The sequence below is a fragment of the Scylla paramamosain genome, chromosome 2 (genome assembly GCF_035594125.1).
Source record: "Scylla paramamosain isolate STU-SP2022 chromosome 2, ASM3559412v1, whole genome shotgun sequence".
NCBI lineage: Eukaryota > Metazoa > Arthropoda > Malacostraca > Decapoda > Portunidae > Scylla > Scylla paramamosain.
In genome coordinates this window covers 18,397,436-18,425,000 of record NC_087152.1, presented here as the reverse complement: position 1 = coordinate 18,425,000, position 27,565 = coordinate 18,397,436, and the positions used below count along the sequence as shown (strand labels likewise).

Genomic DNA, 27,565 nt, shown 5'->3' with positions numbered 1-27,565 from the left:
AGCAAAGGTTTGAGCGAAGAGTTCAGCTTTAGAAATAGATGTGATAGCAGTGGTGCCATCTGGTTGAAATAGAGGAGGGAAAGAAGAAGAAGCAAAGTTATTGGAGATATTTTTGGCTAGATGCCAGAAATCACGAGGGGAGTTAGATCTTGAAAGGTTTTGACATGTTCTGTTAATGAAGGAGTTTTTGGCTAGTTGGAGAACAGACTTGGCATGGTTCCGGGCAGAAATATAAAGTGCATGAGATTCTGGTGATGGAAGGCTTAAGTACCTTTTGTGGGCCACCTCTTTATCATGTATAGCACGAGAACAAGCTGTGTTAAACCAAGGTTTAGAAGGTTTAGGACGAGAAAAAGAGTGAGGAATGTACGCCTCCATGCCAGACACTATCACCTCTGTTATGCGCTCAGCACATAAAGACGGGTCTCTGACACGGAAGCAGTAATCATTCCAAGGAAAATCAGTAAAATACCTTCTCAAGTCCCCCCAACTAGCAGAGGCAAAACGCCAGAGGCACCTTCGCTTAGGGGGATCCTGAGGAGGGATTGGAGCGATAGGACAAGATAAAGATATGAGATTGTGATCGGAGGAGCCCAACGGAGAAGAAAGAGTGACAGCATAAGCATAAGGATTAGAGGTCAGGATATATATATTCCTACAAAACTAATCGAAAAATATCGGCAAAAATTGAGGATTTGCTATTGTAGGTACTAAGATACATATACACCAGAAATCATGGGGATCAGACAAATATGAATGTCACCTCTAAGAGTAACAGGCGTCCCTTTCCCTTAACGAGCATGCCTTCACTTATCTATTAAATAAATATTTATTTATGATTATTCATTGATTGTTGCTCATTGCCTGAATCGCCTGAAGATGAATAACGTGACAGATTGGAGATGGTTTGTCAGTGTTAGCACCGATATAACTTGGGCCGAGATCATCCTTCTATGCCGATATGGGTTGCGTTACGTCATGTAAAGTTGTAAAGTATAAACATGCTCCCAACAGCCTGTGTTGGGTGAGGGTGCCCGTCTTCCAGGCAGCGTGAGGAGGCAGGACGTAACACTGGTAATTTCGACTCCATACCTAGCCGCCACGAGAGCTTAGAGTACATCATCCATAGCACATAAGAGCTGCCTGCACCCTCAGAACATCGCATCACCGCCTGTGGTAGCGTACAGTACATTCATTCTTCCTCTGGTGTGACCACATAATTCGTCTTTTATGAGTTCCAATCTTACTCCGTGACGCATTTTGACAACATGGTGCCCTGGTGAATACTTAATTTCAACATTTTCAATGGTAAATTTCTACGTGTCTGGATGACGTACCTAATGACTCGATAGGATTGCGTCTTTTTTTTTTCAACAATGGAAAAATCAGCAAGCCATATGCATTTCCCTTTCTGCTATGGCACAATGTTCAGACAGCTGTATAAAAATGTCATGTAAATTTCTATATTGCATCTCACTTGAAATAATAATAGACTTTCACTACAGTTTTGATGTTTTCATATGATGTAACATATCCCCCAGCTCTTGTCTAGCAAGCTTAGGATCCTGCAGAAATGAAGGATAGGGATAAATGGTAAATTTGCAGTTTCACCCAATATCCCCAATCTCTACCCACACACCCCCAACCCCTCCAGCAAGCTTGGGGGCCTGTGGGGAACTGTTTTTTTTTTTTTTTTTGAGGGGACACATAAGAGTGATATATAGACTTTGAAAATGTAGGGAAATTTCCCTAGAAGTCAAGGAAATTTCCTAAATGTAACAAAACAAAAACCTATTATAACCAGGGGGCTGTGCCCCCTTGAACCCCACCATTAGTATATTCGAACACAACCAGAAAGCTAAGGTAACCTAACCTTACCTAACCTTACCTAACCTTACCTATCTTAACCTAACCTATCCTAACCTAACTTTACCTAACCTTACCTATCCTAACCTAATCTAACCTAACCTATCCTATCCTAACCTAACCTATCCTATCCTATCCTAACCTAACCTAACTTAGGTAAATCTTTGAAATTCTGTCCCGACCTTATTATTCATTTGCGACAAGGTAATATGGGGTTAGAAATGCTCCTAGCAGTGTGATCTAGATCGTGAGACACTTCATACTTACGTGCGGTTTATTGGGGGAAACTGGAATTATACCAGAAAAATAAAAAAACACTTGCCATGTAGCAATCTTCTGTCACTCAACACTATTCTAATTGCCACATAACGATATTCTAACTGCCATGCAACTAGGTCCTAACTGTCTTGTAACATTCTTCTTCTACTGGGCATCTGGGTTGTTAGTTCTGCTTACTGGGAAGCCCACCAAGTGAGAGAACAGACTCCCAAGTGTGTTGTTGCAGTAAAGAACATTTTGAAATTAAATTAAACCTATCATTGTAATGTCCAAATTCCAGCAATGGCCAATACTATGTGATGAAAAATAACTCTTCTCAACAGTGATTCATGAGAAACTGATAGGATGGTGTCAAAAATAAAATTGTTTAAAAAGTATAATGTATCAGGTGAACTTCCTGTGGACAGTTATTCGTTGCATTATGTGATTGGTCAATGACAGTATTAGCAAAAATTAAATAACATAGGTACCTACTGTCTTGCCTAATCAAGTCTTCCCATCAACAATAAAACATGGTTTGTTTACAAAACTTGGTGTAAAACTGAGGCTGCCTTGGCAAAAAGGCTCCAGAATTCCTTCTTATATTATAAATTTTAGCATCTCAAGTGGAAATTTATTCAGTAAAATTTTTTCAAAAAGATTATCCAGTAATGGAAAAATAGTCATCTTTCTAGAATAGGGGTGGGCAACCTTTTCAGGGCAAGGACCAGATTAGACTCAGGAACAGCCCATGGATCAGAGTGATGAATTGAATTTATACAAGAACTTTATTAGAAATCATACAAATTAATGCTTGCTTGCTTGCCTCAAATAAGTGTTTCATTGTCCCATTTGATGGATCAGGTAGATAACAGAGAAATGTCATTGATGTGGCAGTGCAAAAGCCAGGAGCAAAGTAAGAAGAGCATTTCAAAGCAATATCAGGTGCTGCCAAACATGGCCATAATGCATGAAATATACACAATGTAATTTGGAAACTTGCCAGTAGGAAGGACGAGGTTGCAGAAAAAGGACAGCAGAGAAGAGGTGGAGAACATCTAACTATGGCAGGAAGTGGAAATAAATAGAGCAGATAGGTACAGTCAGGTATGTGTGGTAGGAGATTTTAATTTTAGGAATATTGACTAGAGCCTGATGGTGGGTAGCAGTGAAACAAAGCAATTTCATAAGGTAACTCAGGGTAATTTTTTAAAGCAGGTAGTCTTAAAACCCACAAGGTGGAATAATATTCTAGATTTAATTCTAACTAGCAGGGAGAAAGCAGTCACACAAGTAAACATTGAAGGACAGCTAAATAACAATGACCATTGTGAAATTAGGTACAAATTAAAATTTGCGGAAACTTTTAGAAATTAAAAAACTAGTAAAATACCTGACTTTAGAAAAGCAGATTTTGAGAGATTAAAAAGGTACCTCCAAAGAGTTGACTGGTAATGGACTCAAGGGGAGGTAAGGTCCAAGACTGAGTTGAGAAAGATAAGGCAGGGTGAAGGAGGTGAGGTGAGGTGTGAGGGTGAAAGGCAGGAGGAGGGAAGAAGTGTCCAGAAGGGTCGGAGGAGTGAGTGAGAGGGAGATATGTGTGAGTATGTTGGAGGGTCAGGTCATGCTGAGATGGGCAAGGTGAGGTCAAGGCGAGTAGAAGATGGAGTGGAGAGGATGGAGGGGATCGAGATGAGAAGATTAGGGGATGTAGATGAGTTGTACAAATATTTTGTTGATAAATTGCATACAGGACAGTTAGCAAACATATAGAGCAATAAGATCACAGAAGAATAACCCTAAATGGATGACTCTTAGGTTAAAACACTACATAGGGCATAAGAGAAATATATATAAGAGATCAAAGGCAGGGAAGAGATTTTAAGGCCACAGTATAATGAATTAATTAGAATAGTCAGGAGGTTAATGAGGAAAGGTAAAAACAATTATGAATTAAAGGTAGCCAGCCAGGCAAAGACAGACCCCAAGGGCTTTTATCAAGGACGAAGAATAGAGAAACAATAAGTCCATTGAAGGCAGCAGATGGTTAGTTGGTTAGTTCTAGAAAGATTTGTAAAATTCCAAATGAGTATTTTTTAACTGTCTTCGCCCAGGAAAACTTGCAGGAAATGCCAAATAGTGAACAGATGTTTAGAGCAGAAGAGAATGAGAAGCTGATGGATATTACCATAACTAAGGAGATAGTGGAACAGGTGATAGATAGGCTGAAAAGTTAAAGTCACCAGAACCAGGTGAAATACATCCCAGAGTACTTAAGGAATGCAAAGAGGTTATTAGTGAACCGTTAGTTTCTGTCTTTGGGAAATCACTTGAGTCAGGTGAGGTATTGGTAATGTGGAGGCAGGCAAATGGAGTACCCATCTTTAAGAAAGGAGATAAAACTTTAATATTTAATTATAGACCTGTCAGCTTAACTTCTGTTGTAGGTAAAATAATGGAGTCAGTATTAGTTAAGAACATTAGGGAACATTTAGACAAACATAACTTGATAAATTAGTCACAGCATGGCTTCATGAAGGGTAAGTCTTGCCTTATGAACTTGTTGAGTTTTTATAGTAAAGTTTATGAGGCAGCAGATAATGGAGATAATTATGACTTTCTATATCTGGACTTTAGTAAAGCGTGTCACAAAGTAAAGGTAGGCGACAGGTGACAGAGTTGTAATAAACAGCTCTAAATCTGAATGGGGTCGAGTAATTAGTAGGGTGCCACAGGGGTCAGTTTTATGACAGTTGTTGTTTTTAACATATATTAATGACTTGGATAGTGGGATTAGTAGTGATGTTTGTAAATTTGCAGATGACATGAAGATAGGTAAATTAATTTGATCAGATTCAGATTTCATCACCTTGCAGACAGATTTAGATGTAGGATGAATGAATGGACAGACAGATGGGAAATGTAGTTTAATATTAACAAATGCAAAGTACTCAGCGTAGGTAAAAGAAACGCACACAGTGGGTACAAAATAAACAACAAAACTCTGGTATGTTCAAGGAACAAAAAAGTTTTAGGAGTTATAGTTAGCTCTGATCTCTATTTAAGAAAGCAATGCATAGAGGCCAGAAATAGGGCAAATAGGGTATTAGGATTCATTTTTAAGAGTGTTAAAACTAGAAGTCCCTAAGTAATATTAGTTATATTTGACACTGGTCATACCTCATCTAGACTATGCTGCGCAGTTCTTGTCCCCATATTACAGGAAGGATACAGGTCTGTTAGAATCAGTATGAAGGAGATTGACTAAAAGGATACAGGAGATGAGGAATATTCCTCGCATCAAGAAACTGAAGCTGTTAAAATTTACATTCTTTAGAGAAAGACATAGGTTAAGAGGGGACCTGATAGAAGTTTTTAAGTGGTCTAGGGGTTATAACAAGGGGAATGTAAGCAAAATTCTTAAAATCAGTAATGAGGATAGAACAAGAAATAATGGGTTCATGCTTGAAAAATTTAGCTTTAAGAAAGAGGGGAAGGAATTGGTTCTCAATTAGAGTGGTAGATGAATGGAATGGACTCAGCAATCAGGTTGTTAGTGCTGAGTTATTAGGGAGTTTTAAGAGACGATTAGACAGATTTATGGATGGGGATAATAGGTGGAAATAGGTAGGTATATTTCATACTGGGACTTTCATGTGTAGGCCTGATGACTTTTAGCAGGTTCCCTTATTTTCTTATGTTCTTAAGTCAAAGGAGGCAGTGAACAGCTTAGAGTTTGCTGCCAGTTTCTTGACTCCTGTGAAACAGGAGGTAAATTCCTCCAGCAGACAGGCAGCAACACAGATGTTAGTGTCGGGGTCCATGTCATCAGGGACACAAGCAGCAAGGCAATGAAAATACACAAACTTCCCATTTGCTGACTTAGCCTCTTACAAGTGCAGCTTAACCTCAAAGGCAATGGTGGCTGAGTGCATGTCTATCACAAGAATGTCCTTGCCTTGCAGCTGCACAATGATGTTCAGGTGCCCAGTGATGTCCTTGAGCAGGGCCAGGAGAGTGAGTAATCCTGAGAGGGCAGTAATCAGCATGGAAAAGTTTGTTTTAACTAAGGAGAGTGGCAAGTCTCTTGTCGTAGGTCACACACATGAGACAGCATGGAAGTAAGACTTAACCGGTGGATTTCACAGAGCTAGAGCAGATCACCATAGTGCTTGTTGACCTAATCCATCAATATCTATAAATAGGGGTGATTAAGGCTGTGGTGAAGGATGAAGTTCACAACTTCCACCATGATAGACATGATGTGAATGATGTTGGTAGACTTGGCACACAGGGACTCTTGGTGGATAATGCTGTGCACCTTATGGATAGGCTGTGAGTGTCCACAGCCTCACAGTGACACATTAGTAGTGAACAGTGCCTTTCTTCTCCCCAGTCATTGTTGGGGCACTGGTTGTCATGCACACGAGGCTGAAGAGGCCAAGGAAGTATTGTTCCATACGCTGAAGCACAGCATTAAAGATATCTTGCCCAGTGGTGATGCCATGCACAAGCTGGAGAAAGTCCTCACAAACCTGGAGGTCAGTGGTGACCATAAGGATGAAAATATTCAATTGGACAGCATTCTTTGTGTTGATGCAACATGGGTTGAGCAAGCATCAGAATTTCATTGAGTTGTGCATGTTGTCAACATCTTGATGTGATGATGAATGATACAGGATGAAAGGCTTATGCTTTCAAAAGCAGAATGGTGCTCTGGACAGATGATGTTTATCACAGCTATAAGGCACTCCTTGATAAAGGAGAAGGGGTTCATCTGGCAAGTAAGGAGGTGGGAGACTTCATAACTAGCACATGTCACCTTGTTGACTTCAGCAGTCTGCTTGTAAAAGACTGAAGTTGTTTTCTGCAGTTTACGTAACAGTCAACAACAGCATCATTTCTCTCATTGGCAGACACTGAAACAAAGTTTGATGTTCAGTGCTGTCTCCCAATGGTAATGTACATTGGACTCTGAAAAACACTCAGTCTTGAAACATATGAGGTACTGGGCCTGTCCAAGATGCTCAATGAAGAAGTACTTCTACTAAGGGTTGAAAATAGAAATGGTGTTTGGCAGGATTTATTTATTTTTGGATGGAGTCACGGGGATGGATTGCAATGTATATGCCATGCAGAGTGGGGGGCCCATTGGGGGCTGTATAGGGCCTTGGGCCTTAGCTTGCCCACTGCTGCTCTAGAACATTATGGTGAATAAAACTGTTACTCTCTGTTCATAAAGGGTAAACAGTTAAGAGCCTTTCAAAATAAAATCTAACACAGTGCATAACCTCTCCTTGTGCAGGGCTATGACGATGTTATTTATTGAACTAACACCAGAGTCTTGAAATGGTCAGGTGGTAAAAGTACATACTGGTGAACTCAATACTGTCTGTTTTTCATGTAAAGAGTTGTCTCGTCTTTTCTGAGTTTATATTATATGAGTGCAGTTGCATAATTTGTTCAGTTGATCAACTGCCTTTCTTCATATAATGTGTGTATTCTTATAACTTGAAAATTATGATTATTTCTTAGATAGAAACCAATTCTCAGCAGCTTATTTAAAGTCTATCATTCTTTTAATGTGGCTTTTTGTTGCTATAACAACAGGAGTAATTGTGAGCATAATTTTATTTACAGTGGAACTAGAACTTAATTAATTCATGAATGCCATTTGAAATCTGGAATGTTAAAAAACTGAAACTATTTTTCCCATAGGAATTATCTAAAATGGATTAATCCAGTCCCAGACCCCAATCTATCCTGTCTTAGTGGCTTACAACAGACACTCCCACAGCCAAGATGGCTGTTTCACAACATCTCCAGCTCACAAATTATCTATCCAGAAAGGATGTATTGAATGAACTTAGTGATACAGAACTCATCAGGAGATACTGTTTATACCATGTAGGTATTCTCTTTGTCACTGATCTAGTGAGGGAAGCCTAACCCACTTACTGCCAAAATTAAGGTGATCATAACACTTAGATATCTTGCTGCTGGGAAAAGCTGGAAAAATGCAGTTGTGCAGAAGTAATGGCATTGGGGGTCATCAACAGCTCAGGATAACTCATGGGCACCAAAATTTGTGTTTACATTGAGGTTTTTCATCAAGATCACATTTACCCTATTTCAAAGATTAATATCTTACCTTATCTTACCTTATTATCTTATCTTATTACTATCTTACACTGTCTCACTCCTCTAAATATTTAAAAAAACAAGGTAAATATTTATAGAAACTATAAATTAGTATAAACCAGGTAGCTTTTGCCATGTCTTTTAATATTTGAAATCAAGTAACTTTGTTTTAGAACCAAATCGTGGTAATGTAACTGAAGCAATAATGAGTTCAAAATTTTGTTTGAAAACCGATTTGTTTGAAAAGGAAGGTGTTTGGTAACTGAGTTTCCAGTGTACTTCTAAAAGAGAACAAATTCTCTTCTGAAGGAGAATCTACCATCAGAGAATTGCTGATATGCCAGTGGAATGCAGTATAATACTATGGGTGAAGCATGATTTTTTAACAAGATAGTTTTGTTTGTCTCTTATTAAAAAAAATGAAAATTTGCATTTATGAACATCAGAAAGATGTCTTAAAATAATGAAAAATGTTTTAAATAGAAGTAATAAATCCATGATTGATTCTAACATACATATACTTCTTTTTTTTTGTGTGTAATTATTTTTAAGAAATTTAGCTTTTCCCTAAAAAGTGATTCACCAGTATACTTGGCAATGTGGATGCACCATGCTGCTGTTGAGAAGGATATCTCATGAGAGGATTGCTTAATTTTTGTTGCACTCAGAATTATGATTGCATAGTCACAATCATTATTTAGCTGCAGTTATGATTTTAAGCATGCTTATAATTGGACTTAGTACTATAATTGCACAGTTGCAGTCACATTTTATAAAATAATCATAAATACAGAGTTCACAGCTGTGATTGCACAATTGCAGTCATGATTGTAATGATTTGTACTACACCAGTTTGGACCACTTTATTGATTTTCGTCAGTTTTTAGATGTCAAGTCAATATCATATATTTTCTTACTATAGATTATTTTTGCTAAGAATACTACTAATAACAATAATATTTCATTTACAGATATGACTACACAAAAACATGGAGTGTTCAGCTGTTACTCTGCCCTTGGAGCCAAGAAGCAGTTCTGCAGACTTTGCTGAAAATCCTTTAGAAGAAAAAAATATACATGCAAAAAATGAGGTTGTAACTTTCATGGATGATGGTGCAAATCATGAAAATGTTATAAATGAAGTTCAGAATCAAAAGGAAGATGAAAATAATCAAGTACATGCAGGTTTCTTTGCTGATGATCCACAAAGGCAAGGATATAACACAACTGGGAGCAATGGAGGCTCATCACAACACAGCTCTGTTGATCAAACCTCACGGGACCTTCAAGCCCAGGAGGATGAGCTGCGGGAGTTGGGCATTGATGTGGTGGACCAAGTATCACTGGAGCGCCGTGTTGAAGCAGCTGTGAGTAGGAAATCGTTACAATGCTATGTAATAATATCTTGCAGTTGCAGAATTTCATTTGACAGGTGCCTAATTTTCTTTATTAATTTCTGATAGATCTATTCACTTGCAGCAAATAATTTTTTTTCATGACTTGCCTTAACATTTTCTCACTTCCTCTGGCAAGTTCAATTTGTGCCCTAATGATTATTTAAAACACAGAATTTGAAATGGTATGTATGACATTCCATACCATGTAATAAAATTTTGTATTTTGGTTTAGGATAGATGTATGTATATGTTGATTTCAACTTATAAACCCTTTCTTTTCTTCAGTAAACAAATTGAATAACTATAGTGACATTATACACTCCTGCCTCATCTCTTGAATTCTGAAACTTTCACTTGTATCTCATTCAGTGATACGTCATTGTGTTCATTTCAGGCAGCAATCTTGAGTTCCTTCAGTATATCCCATGATGTCTCTCAGTTTACTCTGTATTGTTTTCTCCTATCTTTGCTTTGTTTTTATTATGAGGTAAAAGAAACTCATCTTATTTTGTCAATTACTACTGTGATATTTTTTTCCATTCAGGTTGATAAAGCAGTTGCAACACATGCTCGCAAACAGAAGCTGCAGATTCTCAAAAAGGAAATTAAAGATATCAGAATGGAGAGTAAGAGTGCAGAAAACAAGATGCTGGCACTGAAGAATAGATTAACAGGTAATATTGCATAATGTCAAAATTTGATATATCATTACATTAAACTTTCATTATGCCAGAATAAAAGCATTATACCGATAAAAGTGGCGGTGAGTGGGTCAGGAGTGTCACAATCTCTAATTCCCCCTCCCCCTTCCTTACCCTCCTCTCCTGCACCCCCCCTATCTCTCTCTCTCTCTCTCTCTCTCTCTCTCTCTCTCTCTCTCTCTCTCTCTCTCTCTCTCTCTCTCTCTCTCTCTCTCTCTCTCTCTCTCTCTCTCTCTCTCTCTCTCTCTCTCTCTCTCATTTGATGTAAATTATACAGCATATACTTTATTTTAGGTATAAGTAAAACAATAAATCTAATGGAAACCTCTAATAATGTTTGCTGGTGCAAGAATGAGGCAGAAACAGTGTGTGGGTACCAGGGTTGCACTGCTGGCCAGCCCAAATTATTGTACACCAGTGTGAAAATTGTGACATTTTTTCTGTACATTATGGCATTGTGTATGACAGTGTATGGCAGATGGCAGACAAACACCAAATTATGACAAATACCATAATTATGGCAGACAGGACATCCCTGGTCGGTGCGGTGTGCTTTCATCACCACCAGCACCACCACCAACCTCCCTCCCTTCCATCCTCACTCACTCCCTCACTGCCACTGCCACTTACCAGAATTTCTTACCAGGATAAACTCCACTAGAAGGGAGCTCCAAGCATGCCAACACACCACAGTGTAATAAAATATTTGTGATGATGACAAACATGTACCTGATGTAAAATACAGTGGAATGTGTGCTGTAAGCATTTATTGAATTTTAAATAATAATACACAGTTAATATTCTGGCCACTGTCTGGACTTTCTGCCTCATTTACTGACATTTATTCATTAAATCTGATGGATGGTTTGTAGGCCATACATGTCTGCTAAATGTGGAAATCTGCTACAGTGGTCTGGTATAATGAGGGTTTACTGTATAATAATTTTTATTCATTTATCTATTTTTTATATATTTATTTTATTTTTTCTCTTATGTAAGGGGATCACTGGCCAAGGGAAAGAAAACTGGAGGGAAGAAAAATCTCACTTAGGTGCCAGTCTCAAAAGAGACGTCAAAAGAATCATTGAAAATTGAAGGATAAGTGTCTTGAAACCACCCTTTTGAAAGAGTTTGTCATAGGAAGGAGGAAATACAGAAGCAGCTGGGGAGTTTCAGAGTTTACCAGAGAGAGAGAATGATTGAGGATACTGGTTAACTCTTACATTAGAGAAATGGACAGAATAGGGATGAGAGAAAGAAGAAAATCTTGTGCAGAGAGGCTGTGGATGGATGGGAGGCATGCAGTTAGCAAGATGAGAAGAGCAGGTAGCATGAAAATAACAGTAGAAGATAACTAGATGGAACATTGCAGCAATGAGAAAGAAATTGAAGACAGTCAATTAGAGGAGAGGAATTGATAAGACAAAAAAACTTTTGATTCCAGCTTTTTTAAAATAGCAGTATGAGTGGAACTGCTCCCCCCTCATACATGTGAAGCATACTCCATACATGGGTGGATAAGGCCCCTGTACAGAGTTAGCAAAGAGAAAAACTGGTGGAGACCACTCAGAATGCCTAACTTCATAGAAGCTGTTAGCTAGAGATGAGATGTGAAGTTTCAAGTTTAGATTATAAATAAAGGACAAACCAAGGATGTTCAGTGTAGAAGAGGGGGACTGTTGAGTGTCATTGAAGAAGAGGGGATAGTTGTCTGGAAGATTATGTTGAGTTGATAGAGGAAGGAATAGGGTTTTTGAGGCATTAAACAATACTAACTTTGTTCTACCTTGATCAGAAATTTTAGAGAGATCAGAAGTCAGGCATTCTGTAGCTTGCCTGTGTGAATTGTTTACTTCCTGAAGGATTGGATGTCTAGGAAAAAATGTGGAAAAGTGCTGGGTGGTATCATCAGTGTAGGAGTGGATGGGCAAAGAAGTTTGGTTTAGATCATTGATGAAAAATAGGAAGAGAGTCGGTGACAGGACAGAACCCTGAGGAACACCACTGTTAATAGATTTAGAAGAACAGTGACCGTCGACCACAGCAACAATAGAACCGCCAGAAAGGAAACCTGAGATGAAGTTACAGGGAGAAGAATAAAAGCTGTAGGAGGGTAGTTTGGAAAAAAAGTTTTGTGCCAAGCTCTATCAAAAAGCTTTTGATATGTTTAAGGCAACAACAAAAGTTTCACTAAAATCTCTAAAAGAGGATGACCAAGACTCAGTAAAGAAAGCCAGATCACCAGTAGAGCAGCCTTGATGAAACCTATACTGGCGATCAGATAGAAGGTTGTTAGGTGATAGATATTTAAGAATCTTCATGTTGAGGATAGATTCAAAAACTTTAGATAGGCAGGAAATTGAAGCAATAGACTGAATGTAGGCAAACTTCCAACAAGAAAGAAAGGTCAGTGTTGATAGAGTTGAAAGATTTTGACCATGCAACAGATTAGAACTCTTTTTAGGAACAGAGTGAATGTAGGCAAACTTCAACAAGAAGGAAAAATTAGTGCTGATAGAGTTAAAAGAGCTTGACTAGGCAAGGTGCAAGCTATTTTATTGCTATTGACATTATATTATTTGACTGATGCAGAAAGAATATACCTCTTTGTGATATCTTGTGATAAGTGAAGCAGGTACTATGCTAGTTTTTATACAAATAACCTTTTCGCAAATGTATAGTGGCACCTGATAAAAAGCACAATGTAGAAACAATTTGGCAAACAGTTTATTAGAGATAATTTTTTTAGATGCTATTTTTACAGTTGCTCTTCATTTTGGAGTTTTATGTATTTTCACTTTTAATGTTTTTTTTTTTCCTTTATTTTATGTTTTTTTTACAAATTTCTTTGAAGATTTTACAGTACAGTGGTTCACTAAATTTTGCCTCTTTAAAAATATCAGTTTGGTACAAAGATAGAAAGCCTCTCAGTCATCCAGAAGCTGACCATCATTATATTGCCATCATGCAGTACATCATCAGCAATCTCTGTATAATTTACCACTGTTTGTCAAGCACCAGTTGTCTATCTACTTGTTTATTTATTCTCAAAATTATTTTTGTATAATACTTATGAGCTATTTACTTCTTTCTGTATCATAATAGACAGTTGTACATTGGAAAAGTGACTTGCAGGTGAAGGTGATGATGTGCATGAAAGGCAGTCAAGTTGGGCCAGAAATGCATTTCTACTATAAAGGATTTTAGAAATGTAATTATACCAGTATATTAAAGCAAAAGAAAAGATGAAAATAAATAAATAAATAGTCCAGGGGACAAAAAATGAACTTATGGTGAGACAAGTGATCAATAAATGTAGAAAAAGCCAGATGTCATCTTAGAATTGACCATTGACATGTATTCCATAAAACAAGATGGAGCAGCTGAGCAATGCATTACTGTGAAGCCCACTGGATTGAAAAAGGTTGAAAGTTATGATCAAGTGTCTAGTAATGTGGCTGTACAGTCAAGGTTGACCATGATTATTTGTTGAACCATGGTGTTCATTATAATTCAATTAAGGCACTGTCATACTAGTATGTTTTCTGTCAGCTTTTCTGTTAACCTTGGTTTCCGTCAACTTTGGTTTCTGTCAACTTTTGCCTCTTTCCGTTGTCTTTTCTGTCTGTGCTGCCAAATGGAAGTGATTGTCTTCGTGGAGTAGGTTTGTCATCAACTTTTGTTAAATTAATTTCATGTTTATAATATAAAGATATACTAAGTAAACCTTACTGTTTAAAAAAAAAAAAAAAACGAATAAATAATTTTGAATAAAGAAAATATAAAATCACTTAATTTCACATGTCGTTACATTCAACTTGTGGATTTATGATAGCAAACAGTGGCTTGCATGATTCCATAGATATTTACACTTTTGGAAGGTCTCTGTTTCTCAACTCCTGCACGTTGGATACCATTTTAACTCATTTGGCTCGGCCATGATTTACAAAATGTGTAATAAAGTGCAGAACAGCAATTCCTTGCCTGTGCATCAGCAGAGTAGTATTCATGGAGAATTGGTGTCCTGGGCTGGCTGGGCCCAAGGCCTGCCTGTATTTGTTGCCTGTTATGCATTTCTGTTGCAATGTTAATACGTTGGGCAGGTGAGGATACTGAGTGGAAGAGGATGGCAGGCAGCAGCTAATGTAACTATACAAAGAGAGAGAGAGAGAGAGAGAGAGAGAGAGAGAGAGAGAGAGAGAGAGAGAGAGAGAGAGAGAGAGAGAGAGAGGCATGTTTGTTTACTTTCGATGAAAATGCAGACAAACAGCTGTTCATGTGTGACGGGGAGCACTCAAGAAATTTTCAGAAACTTGGCAGAAAAAGTTGACAAAAATGTGCTTGTGTGACAGCACCTTTAGTAAGAAGTTTAGTCCCCTGATGCTCCCTCTCATGCCTGTCTTCTACCTCTTATTGCTTGTTAACATTTACAGCACTGTAAAAAAGAAGTTAATTCTCCCCTATTTTATGTTAAAAAACTATGTAAGAGAAAAGAAAGTTGTAAGCATTAATATAAAAAAATTTCTAGCGCCGAAAGATCTAAATCAGATTGTCTGTTTTGCAAAAGCAAGAATTTGAAGATAAAAGAGATTGTAATTTATTGATTTTCAGAAAGGCATTTATATGCAGAATTGCTACATAAAATACAGCAGTGGTAATAGTAGCAGCAGTAGTAGTTGTACAGATAGTTGTTGACTTGCAACTGTGATTGGTTCTGACAAACCAGTTGTAAGTTGATCTGGTCATAAATCGACTTATGTTATAATTACTTTAGATATATTATACAGTTTAATGATATTATAATCATCTTTATGGAATGAGACTGAATGAGGATGAAAATGAATGAAAGGAGCATAAATGCAAAGGGAACGGATGGAGGAAAAACAAAAAGAGTAGAGGACAGAAAAAAGAACATATTTCTTTCTCAGTACTTTCTCTCTCCCTCTAATTCTTCACTCACTCCCCACCCATGTTGCTTATATTTATTCATTCTACTTTCTCCCCATCCTCCCATCTTTTTTCACCCTTCCTCCACTTCTTTGCCCCATATACTTTCCTTCCCTAGTTATTTCTCTTCCCCCACTTTTTCCTTTTCTCTCTCTTCCTCTTTTGTCTTGTCTCAAGCCTCCCTCCCTGTCACCTCCCCTCCCCCTTATCTGTCAGAGATAAGGGACATGGGAGTAATACCTTCCCCCCCTCCCCCACCATTGTGCACATAGCTGCCTTAGTCCCATGCTCTCTATGCATGTATTTTTCTCTGTATTTCCCTTTCCTGAGAAACATGATCAATCAACACCTTTCCATAACAAAGAAGACACAGATTGTCACAATATATGAACAACTGGAGAATTAACAACTGGAGAAATAACTGGAAAACAATTGGAGAAATAACAAGAGCACTGGGAATCTCTAAGAAAGCAGTCTCAGTCTGAATCAGATGCTTGGATTTTTCAAATCTCAGTGACTCTCAAGGAAAAAAAAGGTGTAGGCAGACAGAAAACCACAAAAGAGTCTGATAGATTTCTGAAGCATCAGTAATGAAGTAGCCTTGCAAAACAGCTCAAGGATTAAAGGCAGCCTGAGGTTCTCAGCAGTGTATCAGGAAAGACAATCCAACACTCTCCAGAAAGACCTCAGCCTCCCTTCTGTGTGGTCTACCAAAAAGCTGCTGCTAATAAAAGCCATGAAAGCTAAAGGATTGGCATTTGTGAAGAAGTAAAGCACCTTGGATGAAAAAAAAAGGTCTAAGGTGGTTTTCAGATGAAAGCATGTTTCAGTGCATCAACAGTGCCACAAGGAAGGTTAGAAGGCCAACATGACCCTTGTTACAACACCAAGACTGTCAAATGTCTTCATCAGATTATGATCCGGGGTTGCTACAGTGGGATTGGCAATTGTGGTGGACTTTATTTTTTGCTAAAAAATGTAACTACAAATTTTAAATGCTACAAACATGTGCTAAACCAACATCTTTTGCCATTTATTGGGATTCATGGCATCATGCATTTTATGCACAATGGTGCCTTGTGGCACAGGATGGTCTTTCAGAGTTTTTGGAATAGCAAAGCATTGAGGTTTTGGAATGGTGTGGGAACTCCCCAGATCTTAACCCCATAGAAAATGTATGTGAAAAGGAAGCTCAAATCTGAGGGTACTACGACAGTAAAAAAATTTCAGAAGACAGTCAAGAACATCTTGGTGCAAGAGTTAGATGCAAACTACTTCAAAGACCTCTCAGCATCTATGCCAAAATTTCTTTGAGTGGTTACTGCAAAGAGAGATATGCTGAAGTATTAGAAATAAATGTTGAAAGTAGCTAACAGTATTACTATTGACCACTTACGAGTTTAATATCATTTTAGGTGAAGATAATAGGTGAGGTGTTTACATTTCATTTGTGTTTTCATTCCATTAGCAGGCACTACCATTGTAGTAGTGGTAGTAGTGCAGTTGGGAATCCTTTATCCGAAATTCTTAAATCCGAAAACCTCCAAAATCCAAAATAATTTTGAATGGTGACGTGGCATGTCACAAATGGAAAGTTTTACAAAATGATGGGAAGATTCCACCACACACAGCTGTGAGATTTGACCTCACCCAAGACCGAGAGACTAGACAAGTCTTCTCACCAGTATCCCCTCACCCTAGACCGAAAGACAAGGCAGGTCTTCCCACCAGCCTCTTTCACCCAAGACTGAGAGACTAGACATGTCTTCCCACCAGCCCCCATCACCCAAAACTGAGAGACTAGACTGGTCTTCCCACCAGTCACCCTCACCAAAAACCAATAGACTAGACAGATCTTCCCACCAACCCCATCTAGGGAATTTTGATCACTCTTACACTCTGGAGTGTGGTGTTGCCTATATCATAGGGTGGTGAACACCAAGAAGTCTCAGCCTTTAGTGAGTGAATTGTAGGTATTGGCCAAGATTTATATATTGAAATATAGTAGTATTTTGGGTTATGTCCTTAATCTGTTCCATGACCCAGGGCACAATCCGATTAGGACACATCAGATCTTCGTTTCCCATTGAAATCGATGGGAAATTAATTAATCTGTTCCATGGCAAAAAATTAAAAGAATTTTCTATAATATCACTTACATTGCAACAAAATGGATATAGAATCGTAGTAATCTGAAACATAAAGGTCATAAAGTAATGTTAGATGTATGATACATACACTTTCTCTCTCTCTCTCTCTCTCTCTCTCTCTCTCTCTCTCTCTCTCTCTCTCTCTCTCTCTCTCTCTCTCTCTCTCTCTCTCTCTCTCTCTCTCTCTCTCTCTCTCTTTGACAACTACTGGCTCAGGAGTAATCCCAAGCCATCTGCAGCCTCAAGATCAAGACCACTCATATTTTGCAATAATTTCCTCCTTTTTTCAATGGGTGTCGCACTTTTCTTCCTTCCACCACTTGCACTAGCACTTGCTAAGGAGACATTTTCAGGGTAGAGTGACCACAAAATAAGGCAGGAAGACAATGGTGAGAATGCTATGGCATCACTGGTAGCACCACTGTCATATTTTGCAATGGTTTCCTTTTTCTCATTGGTTATCACACTTCTACTCACCACTTGCACTACCACTTTTTCTGCATTTTTCAGGATAGAATGACCACAGAATAAGGCAGGAAGACAATGGTGGGAACGCTAGTGTGGGTGCAAGTCAGGTTTGCAGGTGCATGTCAATTAAAAAATCTGGGCATCAGGGAAGGGCATAAGTCAGTTTGAGCATATACCAGGGCAGGCATAACCCAAGGTACCACTGTATATAGTTCTTGGTGTTGCCAAGACCATGACCCCTCCACCCTATGATTTCAGTAGACTTGGGCAAGTGTATTGAGTGGGAATGAGTTGGCCTGTATTATCTCTCAGTCTTGACCTCCCCTGTTCTGGTCGGGGCTTCCCCACCTCAGGTGAGTTGATGTTAGTTTGTTGTCAGCATTTGTCACATTAACACACCTTCACTCATTACTCATGATTATTGTGTGTTGGGTGCTCTGTGGTGTGAAGATATTGTTGAAAATTTCAAAAAGGCCTGCAGATACCCTATGGGTATTAGTAAAAAGAAAAAAGAGAAAATATTTGTTTATCTATAACAAAGTCAGTTTGCTGAAAAAAACTTGACAGTGGTGTTAGTGTAAAGCGTCTGACTGAGGAATGTGGTGTTGGAACAACCACTGTTAACAACTTGAAGAAATAAAATAAACTGTTAAAGTTCTATGCTGAGAGTGATGAACATAAGTTAATGAAAACTGAAAAACTATGTTACATAGAGTGAAAAATTAAGATTTCAGTAATGTATTGATGGAGTGGATTCATCAGTGTCAGAGTAAACATGTCCTGCTTAATGGTATGCTGGTCTTGAAACAAGCAAAAATCAATCATGATAAACTGAATATTGAATGCAGCAGAGTATTCAGCTGGCTGGTTACAAAAATTTAAGAAGAGGCATGGCATTAAATATTTACAGATTTGTGGTGATAAAGCATCTGCTGATAAAGAAGTAGGAGAGAAAATCATTGATGAGTTTGGCAAGATCATTGATAATGAAAATCTAATAGCAGAATAAATCTGTAATGCTGATGAGACATCATAATTCTGGCATTATTGCCCCAGGAAAACACTGACTACAGCTAATGAGAAAGCTACAAGAGGATGCCAAGGACAGATTAACTGTGCTAGGATGTGCTAATATAGCAGGCACGCATAAGTGTTGTTGTGGTAGGCAAAAGCCTGTGTCCTTGCTGTTTTAAGGGTGTGGATAACTTACTAGTCCATTATTATGCTAATAAGAGGGCATGGATCACCAGGGACATCTTTTCAGATTGGTTTCACACACATTTTGTACCAGCAGCTTGTATCCACTGCGGGGAAACCAGGTTGGATGCCAACTACAAGATTTTGTTACTCCTTGAAAGTTGTTCTGCTCATCCTTCAGCTGAACTTCTCATCAAAAATAATGTTTATGCCAAGTACTTTCCCCCAAATGTGACTTCATTAATTCAACCATGTGACTAAGGCATCCTTAGATAATGAAGAGTAAATATAAAGACAATTCCTTGAACAACATGCTGGCAGCAGTGAATAGAGGTCTGGGTGTGAAAGGCTTCCAGGAATGCTGCATATGAAGATTCCAGTGCATGGAATCACGTAAATAACGACATCCTTGCACGTGCCTGGCACAACCTCTGGCCTTTGACCATGTTCAATGATGGTGATGGACAGTTTAAAGGATTCCCTATGTAGAGTGAAGAAAAGATGATGTCAGACCTTACATATGCAAAAAGTATACATTCAGAGTCCATCATTTAGCTGGAGGAAGAGGATATCAAAGAAGTTTTTAACTCAGATAATTATACTCCAGTTGTTCATTCAGTGACTGATGATAAAATAGCTGCAATGCTTCCAAATTAAGGTGATCCTGACGACAATAGTGATGATGGAAATGACATTGTTAACACAGTGGAAAAGGTGCCCATAGATAGCATGATGAAAATATGTGGTAGACTTACTCTAGGACTAGAACAGTATGGATTCATAACTGAACAAGAAATCATGTCATTGTATAAAATCAAATAGATTGTTATGACAAAAACACTTATTAATGAGGCAAGTAACACTGGAAGAAGTATATAAAAAAGCAATCCAGCACAGTGCTTCCTTATCTTGAAAGAAGTATATAAAAAAGCAATCCACCACAGTGCTTCCTTATCTTGGAAGAAGTATATAAAAAAGCAATCCACCACAGTGCTTCCTTATCCCTAGAGCATCCACTTCCCTGTCTCTCAACCGCTTCTTATGTTCCTCCTGAAAGTGATGTCATTGATGATGTGCCTTCTCCCTCAAGTTTCTCAGACATGATGTAGTAGTACCTTCAAGTTTATCTTCAGGTTTGTAAGTAGTGGTCATTATGTTTTTTACAGTTAGTACAAAACATTATTTTTACATGAGATCTGAATTTCACCTCTCCAAGTATGAATGTAACATAACTAGCATCATACAGTTCACAAGTTTGTGTTATAGATTCAAATAAAAATATTCTGAAAATCAGAGAAATCCAAAATCCACAACACTTTCAGTCCCTGGAATTTCAGATAAGAGATTATCAACTGTAGTAGTAGTGGTATTGTTAGTGGTGTTGGCTGCAGCAGTGTTGGTATGGGTGAGGGTGGTGATGATAGCAGATCTCCATCTTTAAAGTTTCATTGTTAGGAGACTTTGAGTCCAGTGTTGCATATACCTTCAAGCAGGCTGACATTCATCTGACTGAGTAAGTGAGAGGCGTGTGTAAAGTCTAGTGATCTTGCTACTGACTGAGCTGGATTACTGTGCAGTAATCTTTTGCTGTTAATTTGATAGAGATGAAATTTTGAAAACTAGTGAAACAGCAACTACTCATAGTAATGTTGTACCTGAAAAAAAAGTGTTCTTTTATTCTCCTTTTAGCAGTTGGCTTGCAAATATTACCTCAAAACTTAATTTGTTTATATATATATATATATATATATATATATATATATATATATATATATATATATATATATATATATATATATATATATATATATATATATATATATATATATATATATATATATATATATATATATATATATATATATATATATATATATATATATATATATATATATATATATATATATATATATATATATATATATATATATATATATATATTTTTTTTTTTTTTTTTTTTTTTTTTTTAGTTATCAAGACATGGAGGCACTTAGTTTTCTGAAGTAATCTCCATCAAGGTCATCTTCCCACACTTTTATGCAAATTTCCTATGATGTGGAATAAAAAATATTTAACAGTTCTGTAGCTTTCTTGTAATTTGAGACCAACAGTTCCCAGTTGAGTTGAGCACTTGCACATTATGCACATTATTTTCATGAAGAAAATCTGACACTTTTTGGTTCTATGGATTGAACAAAATCATTCATAAAGAATGTGTATGTTTGAGCATTTGGTTACGCATTTAATACCTTTGATTTACTGTAACATTCTTTATGAGTAATATATAGTTTCATACTCACATTCACCACTGTGGCAGTCCTATATTGTCACAGATAGGTGGTTTGTTATGCCAGGACAGTTAAGGTTGATGAAAAATCACTCAGGCCTTGGTGATTACAGATGCCTTACTTGTTAATGTGTCATTTTTGCATTAGCTTGTTTTTCCTGACATGGATTCAGTCTTGGGTGAGGGTAAGATTTATCCTGTCTTCAGATAAATTTTTCAATTTTTTTATGAAATGACAAAGGAGTGCTCTTCTCATTGCATTGCTCTTCATAATGACTGGCACTCTCAGGCCATCTCATTCTCATCTACCTCTCTTATACATCTGAATGTAAACCTGTTACTTCACAATACTTTCATCTAATCATGTTTAGCATTTTTCTTTTTTTCTGACCAATTACAAACAATGGCAGCTTTGGGTCCCTCCATCACCCCCCTGATGAGGTGATGGAATGGCCCACTGTGACATGCTTCCAGCAGTCTAGGATTATTTTGTCTCTCATCCATGATTTTAGATTTCATGGAAACATCTCTCTAGAAACTTACCAGTGGCCTTGGATATTTTTCACAGGGCATCCAGATAAGTGTATTCCACAAACAGGTGCAGCTCTGGCCTTGGAAGTGCTTGATGGTGAATACAAATGAATATTGATTCCCAACAGATCTTTAGGTCCTAATTAGGCTGTTTGATTTAACCACACTAGTATACATTAAAGTATTAGAGAAAACTAAAGGAAAGATTTAAAGGAAAATAAAGGACAGGGAAGATATAAATGTTTTTTGGTGTTGTAATGAGTTATGTGAATAGTGTAGGTGGAGTCACAGTGTGGAAGTAGAGAGGTGGGTGTGGCAGCCTTGCCTAGCACTTTCAAGGGAGGCAATAACCAGTCATGCCTTTGTTCTGACCAGTCCACTGTCAATGTACTTTCATGGGTGGGACGTCATGAATTAATTACTCCGTGGAGCAGTGACTTGGTACTTTGAATCCTGATGGTGACCACTGACTTTCAGGACTGCTGATGTTCCACAATCCATTCCATGTCTTGAGTAGTAATGTAACTGTTTACCAGAGGCTACCAGAGGTGATTGTAGAAAATGGTGCCCATTACCTGTTAGTTTCCTTTCAACATACATTTTCTTTAATCAGGATGAGAACTGTGACCTTTCCCACATCTGACAACCACTTGGCACCAGTGAGTTGTCATAGATAGAATTAGAAATAATGTTAACCTGTAATTTATAATTTCTAACCAACATATGAGATACCTATGTGGGATGGTGCTCTCTTTTGTTGATGCTGTAGGTGTGAGAACAATTTGATATACACAGCTTATAAAATATTGTGAAAATTCAGTATAGACATTCATCAAAACAAATATCATTGCTGGAAGCTTATTTAAATTTTGAAAGTTTGCAGAAATAAAAATATTTTCATTAATGAGAAATTCAGCTAAAATAAATCATGATATGAATTAGAATTATATTTTTTCCATGAAAATTTCCAGCTTTGAATCAGTAAAGTATTATATAGATTGTTCTGTGTGTTGTCAGCAGTAGAATGGCTCTGCTGCTAGCAAACTGATGAGCTAATTTATTGTTCACTCTTTCACTTGAAAAAAAAGTTGAAGACTTTATTTATTTATTTGACCAGGTATGCAGCAGCGTGTTGTGGATCCTCGTATGTATTTTAGGGTTGAGGAAGATATGAACAGTAAAGCTCAGCAATTGAAGACACTCAGGGAACGAGAAAAATTTCTGGAACAGAAACTAGCATCTGCTGAGACGAATGCAGAAGAGGTAATGATAAACTTTCTTAATTCCCGCACACTTTATGAACTTTCCGCACAGACATTATGAACTTTCTGCACTTTCCGCACAGACATTATGAACAATCTATCAACATGTAAAATATACAATCATTTTGAAGCTTCTGTTATAGATCAGTTGTATTTAATGTGTGTATTGCGTATTTCACTTCTCATTAGTGCTATACGAGACTTAGGTGAAAGCTTACTTTTCATTGCAAACCCTTTTTCAGCTTGATGATTTAGAGTTAGAAGAGGGAGAAATTTTAGAGGAAGAAGAAGAAACCCAAGAAATAGACATGAAGGATAATAGTGAAAGAGAAAAGCTTATTCGTGAAGGGCAAATGACACCATTTGGGACCACCTCCAATGCTAGTAAGACTGTTTCGTTCCCAAGGCCAAGCAAGATTTACACAGAAAAGCATTTATCTGTGGGGAAAAAGGATTCTACTTTGAAATCTAAAACAGAAATTATAAGCTGTGGAGAAATGACACTATTTGGCACCATCTTGGAACCAGCTGACACCTCAAACAGGTTAAAAGATATATATTTTTCTTCTTTGAGCATATGTTAGAGATGTTATAAATTAAATATTATTGTGAACTTCTTGGTAATCATGTGTCTGTTTTAGGCTTTCAGATACACAGTCTGGGGCTATTGGAAAGTTTGAACAGTATCTTCAAGATCAGTTCAGCCGACAAAAACAGCACAATGGATCAAGTAAAGATGTTTCTTGTAAAAAGTCTTCTGGTGACCCCAGCTATGGTTTTCCAAAGAAAAGAAGGAAGAAGCTGAAGGAGTACGTTGGAGTATATGATAATGGAAATGACAACCATGATAATCTGAATTTTTCTAAAAACCAAGGGAAAGCAAAGAAATCCAACAAAAAAGATCCTCTCAAAAAACACATTCTTCATCCTAAGAAAAGAAGGACTGAAAAAGTTAGTCTTACTGTCACAAGTACATTAGAATCAGATCAGTTAAAACTTCCTCCGCGTAGGTTGTTATCAGAACATGTGAGCTTTGAAGGAAGTGATTCTGAATATTCAGATAATCAAGAGAGAGACTCAGACTATTTTCCATCTGATTATGACTGTGCTGATGTGATAGAAAGTGAAAATGATGAGAACTTTGAAAGTGAAAATATTGGTGAGAAAAGAAAATATATTTTGAAAATAAGAAACAAGAAGAAAGTAGAAGGTAGTGATGAAATGTCATCTGAAGATGATGTTCCCAAGGTGAAACAGAAGAATAGAAAATCAAAAGATGATGGAAACATAGCTGATTATATGAAAAGAGTTGAAACTTGGAAAAAAGAAAGGTTGAAAAAAAAGCAAGATAAAATTCTCAAAGGAGAAGACCTAGATTCAGAAGAGGAAGAGGAGCAAGGCTATGAGCAGTTTACAGGTGGCTACAAGGTGCCACTACTAGTATGGAATAAACTCTACAAATACCAGAAAACATGTGTGAGGTGGCTGTGGGAACTGCATAGTCAAGGATGTGGAGGCATTTTGGGAGATGAGATGGGCCTTGGCAAAACTATCCAGATTATATCCTTCTTGGTGGGGCTTTCCTACTCAGGTCTTTCTTACCGAAGACAGAGGTGGAATGGTTTAGGACCAACATTGGTGGTGTGTCCTGCCACTGTTCTCCATCAGTGGGTGAAAGAGTTTCACATATGGTGGCCTCCCTTCAGAGTGGCTGTTCTACATGAATCTGGCTCATTTACTGGTACAAGACCTGCCCTTATCAGCAACATCAATAGGTAAGCTTGCCTAGAGACAATATGAGTACATGCTGATGTGAAGGAAGTGTGAAATAAATGTAATGGCTATATTTACCTTTGCATATTTAAAGAAATGGTAATCAAGATGATCTCTTAGATCTTGTTCATCTTGTTATATTTTCATGTGAAAAATGTGTGATATGTAACTATAATACTTGCTGTATACCTTACAGGTCACTGCCTGCCAGACTGAACAAAAATGAAAAAATAATGAACTTTTATCATTCATTGTATTTATTGCAGCCATAGTGGGATATTAGTTACCTCCTACACTGGTGTTCGGGACCAGCTTGAAACATTGCTTCAGTATGACTGGCACTACATTATTCTTGATGAAGGTCACAAAATCCGCAACCCAGAAGCTCAAATCACAGTTGCACTTAAGAGATTTCAAACCCCACACAGACTGATTCTTTCTGGTGTGTATACAGTGATTCCCTGTTTTGTGGCAAAATACTAAAATATTTATCTGCAAGTGGCCCATATATATATATATATATATATATATATATATATATATATATATATATATATATATATATATATATATATATATTACAGTCAAAACCCGGAATCAGTCAAAACTAGTTTTAACTAGGTATTTTCAATGTGTTGGTGAACAACTAGTATTACCTAGGCAAAACTAGTTATACCTTAATGTGTTTGGTATAACTAGAAATATCAAAGTTTAACTAGTTAAATCTAGTTTTATCTGATCGTGTAAGTTAAAACTAGATTCAACAACGGTACTGAATGTCAAAAGTAGGTGAGGGATATGACCACTTGTTTGAGTACCATTGCTCTTTTGAGTACCATTTTTGGGGAACTCAAACATAACATCCCCCTCTAACCTAACCTAACCTAACCTAACCTAACTAGGTTAGACTAAAAGTGAAACTGGTGTAGTGCCGGGGAAAACATTTATATGTATAAGTAGCATTAGGTTAGGTTAGGTTAGGTTAGATGGGGATGTTATGTTTGAGTTCCCCAAAAATGGTACTCAAACGAGCAATGGTACTCAAACGAGTGGTCATATCCCTCACCTACTTTTGACACTCAGTACCGTTGTTGAATCTAGTTTTAACTTACACGATCAGATAAAACTAGATTTAACTAGTTAAACTTTGATATTTCTAGTTATATCAAACACATTAAGGTATAACTAGTTTTGCCTAGGTAATACTAGTTGTTCACCAACACATTGAAAATACCTAGTTAAAACTAGTTTTGACTGATTCCAGGTTTTGACTGTAACATATATATATATATATATATATATATATATATATATATATATATATATATATATATATATATATTGACCATATATACATGCAGGAGATTCTCTCTTACACATGTTTCATTAAATGTGATTGCTAGGTCAGCATTTATTATTTCCTTAAAGATATTTTCTTTATTTTTATAAGAGTCTTATTCTATCTTGAAATTTGGTTGATAACTTTGCAACAGCTAGTCATGCTTGCTATATCGCAATCTTGTTTTTTTTTAACCTTTCCTCACTAGCTGTGGATTGACTGGATGTGCTGGAGAGGGTGGTATTTATGCCATGAGTCGAGGTGTAGCTCTTGGCTGTAAGAGATGCTGATTGGCTGGTACAGCATGACTGGTGGGCTCATTATGTGGGGACAGTGTGAGGCACTGACTGGTTGACTGATGGGCTCACTCTGTGTTGGCAGTGCTTCTCATACTCGGCAGGGCCTGTACATTGAGCCTGGAATTGAATTCTTTTATGTACAGTGCTTCAAGTATTGCAAGGCATCTCATATATGTACACATGTCTAACATTTCAATGTTTTCCTCCACATCTTTTCTTGTAATCTTGATGCCATGCTGCTCTTGTAAGTGTATTCTTGGGGCTCCGGATGTTAGGTTGCAGGTGAGCTGTCGAGACAGCTTCTTTGTCATCATGCTGATGTGGGTAGAAGGGAGGACTTTACAGTTTCCTTGTTTACTGGTGAACTTATACATGGTGTGTCACTACTGGATTGTCTTTTGATGCGGGAACTGTTTCTGAATAGGTGGTGGCTGGTTTGGAGCTTTGTCTTCCTTTCTGGGTCTGTGGGTTTGACATTTCTTTTCACTATTTGTGTAATGATTCTTTCATCTTTGTGTGCTGTGGAGGAGAAGGTATCGAAAAATTATCCAAAAAGGGGGAAGTTACCATGGATCCTTTGTTCCAACAAGCAGTCATAGCAAAAAGCATCTGAAACAAGAGGTAGGCACAGGAGCAGTATACTTGAGAAGAAACATATTGAAGCAGCAAAGCAACTTAAATTTGATCCCAATATCACAATCAGAAGAGCAGGCAACATAGCAGCTTATGTCATCATGGACACTTATGATTATCTCAAGAAGATGGATGATCTGGACAACATGACAAAATTTGCCAAGATCAGCAGGGATCCCACAGATGCACTCAAGACCAAACTCAACAAAATAATAGCCAAATGCAATGCTATCAGCAACAACCTCAAGTTTAACAAACTCATTGGTGAAAATAGCATGGGTTACTGTTATGGTAACATTAAGACACAACAGTGAAA

The 27,565-nt window shown here is 37.5% G+C and overlaps 1 protein-coding gene across 3 annotated transcripts in view; it reads left to right on the top strand.

Moving 5' to 3' along the window:
- The first annotated feature begins 919 nt into the window (after positions 1-919).
- The window catches only part of LOC135111418 (DNA excision repair protein ERCC-6-like), a 75,306-nt gene continuing 48,660 nt past the window's right edge, over positions 920-27,565 (top strand). Inside the window, exons 1-7 of one of the 3 annotated variants that reach the window (XM_064024701.1) lie at positions 920-1,074; positions 9,237-9,632; positions 10,207-10,336; positions 23,061-23,206; positions 23,448-23,749; positions 23,847-24,980; positions 25,245-25,420. In XM_064024701.1, coding sequence (XP_063880771.1) covers positions 9,255-9,632; positions 10,207-10,336; positions 23,061-23,206; positions 23,448-23,749; positions 23,847-24,980; positions 25,245-25,420 — 2,266 coding nt within the window. In that variant the 5' untranslated portion in view covers positions 920-1,074; positions 9,237-9,254. Of the gene's footprint in view, positions 1,309-9,236; positions 9,633-10,206; positions 10,337-23,060; positions 23,207-23,447; positions 23,750-23,846; positions 24,981-25,244; positions 25,421-27,565 lie in introns of all 3 variants that reach the window. The other 2 variants (XM_064024692.1, XM_064024709.1) reach the window with 2 other exon arrangements.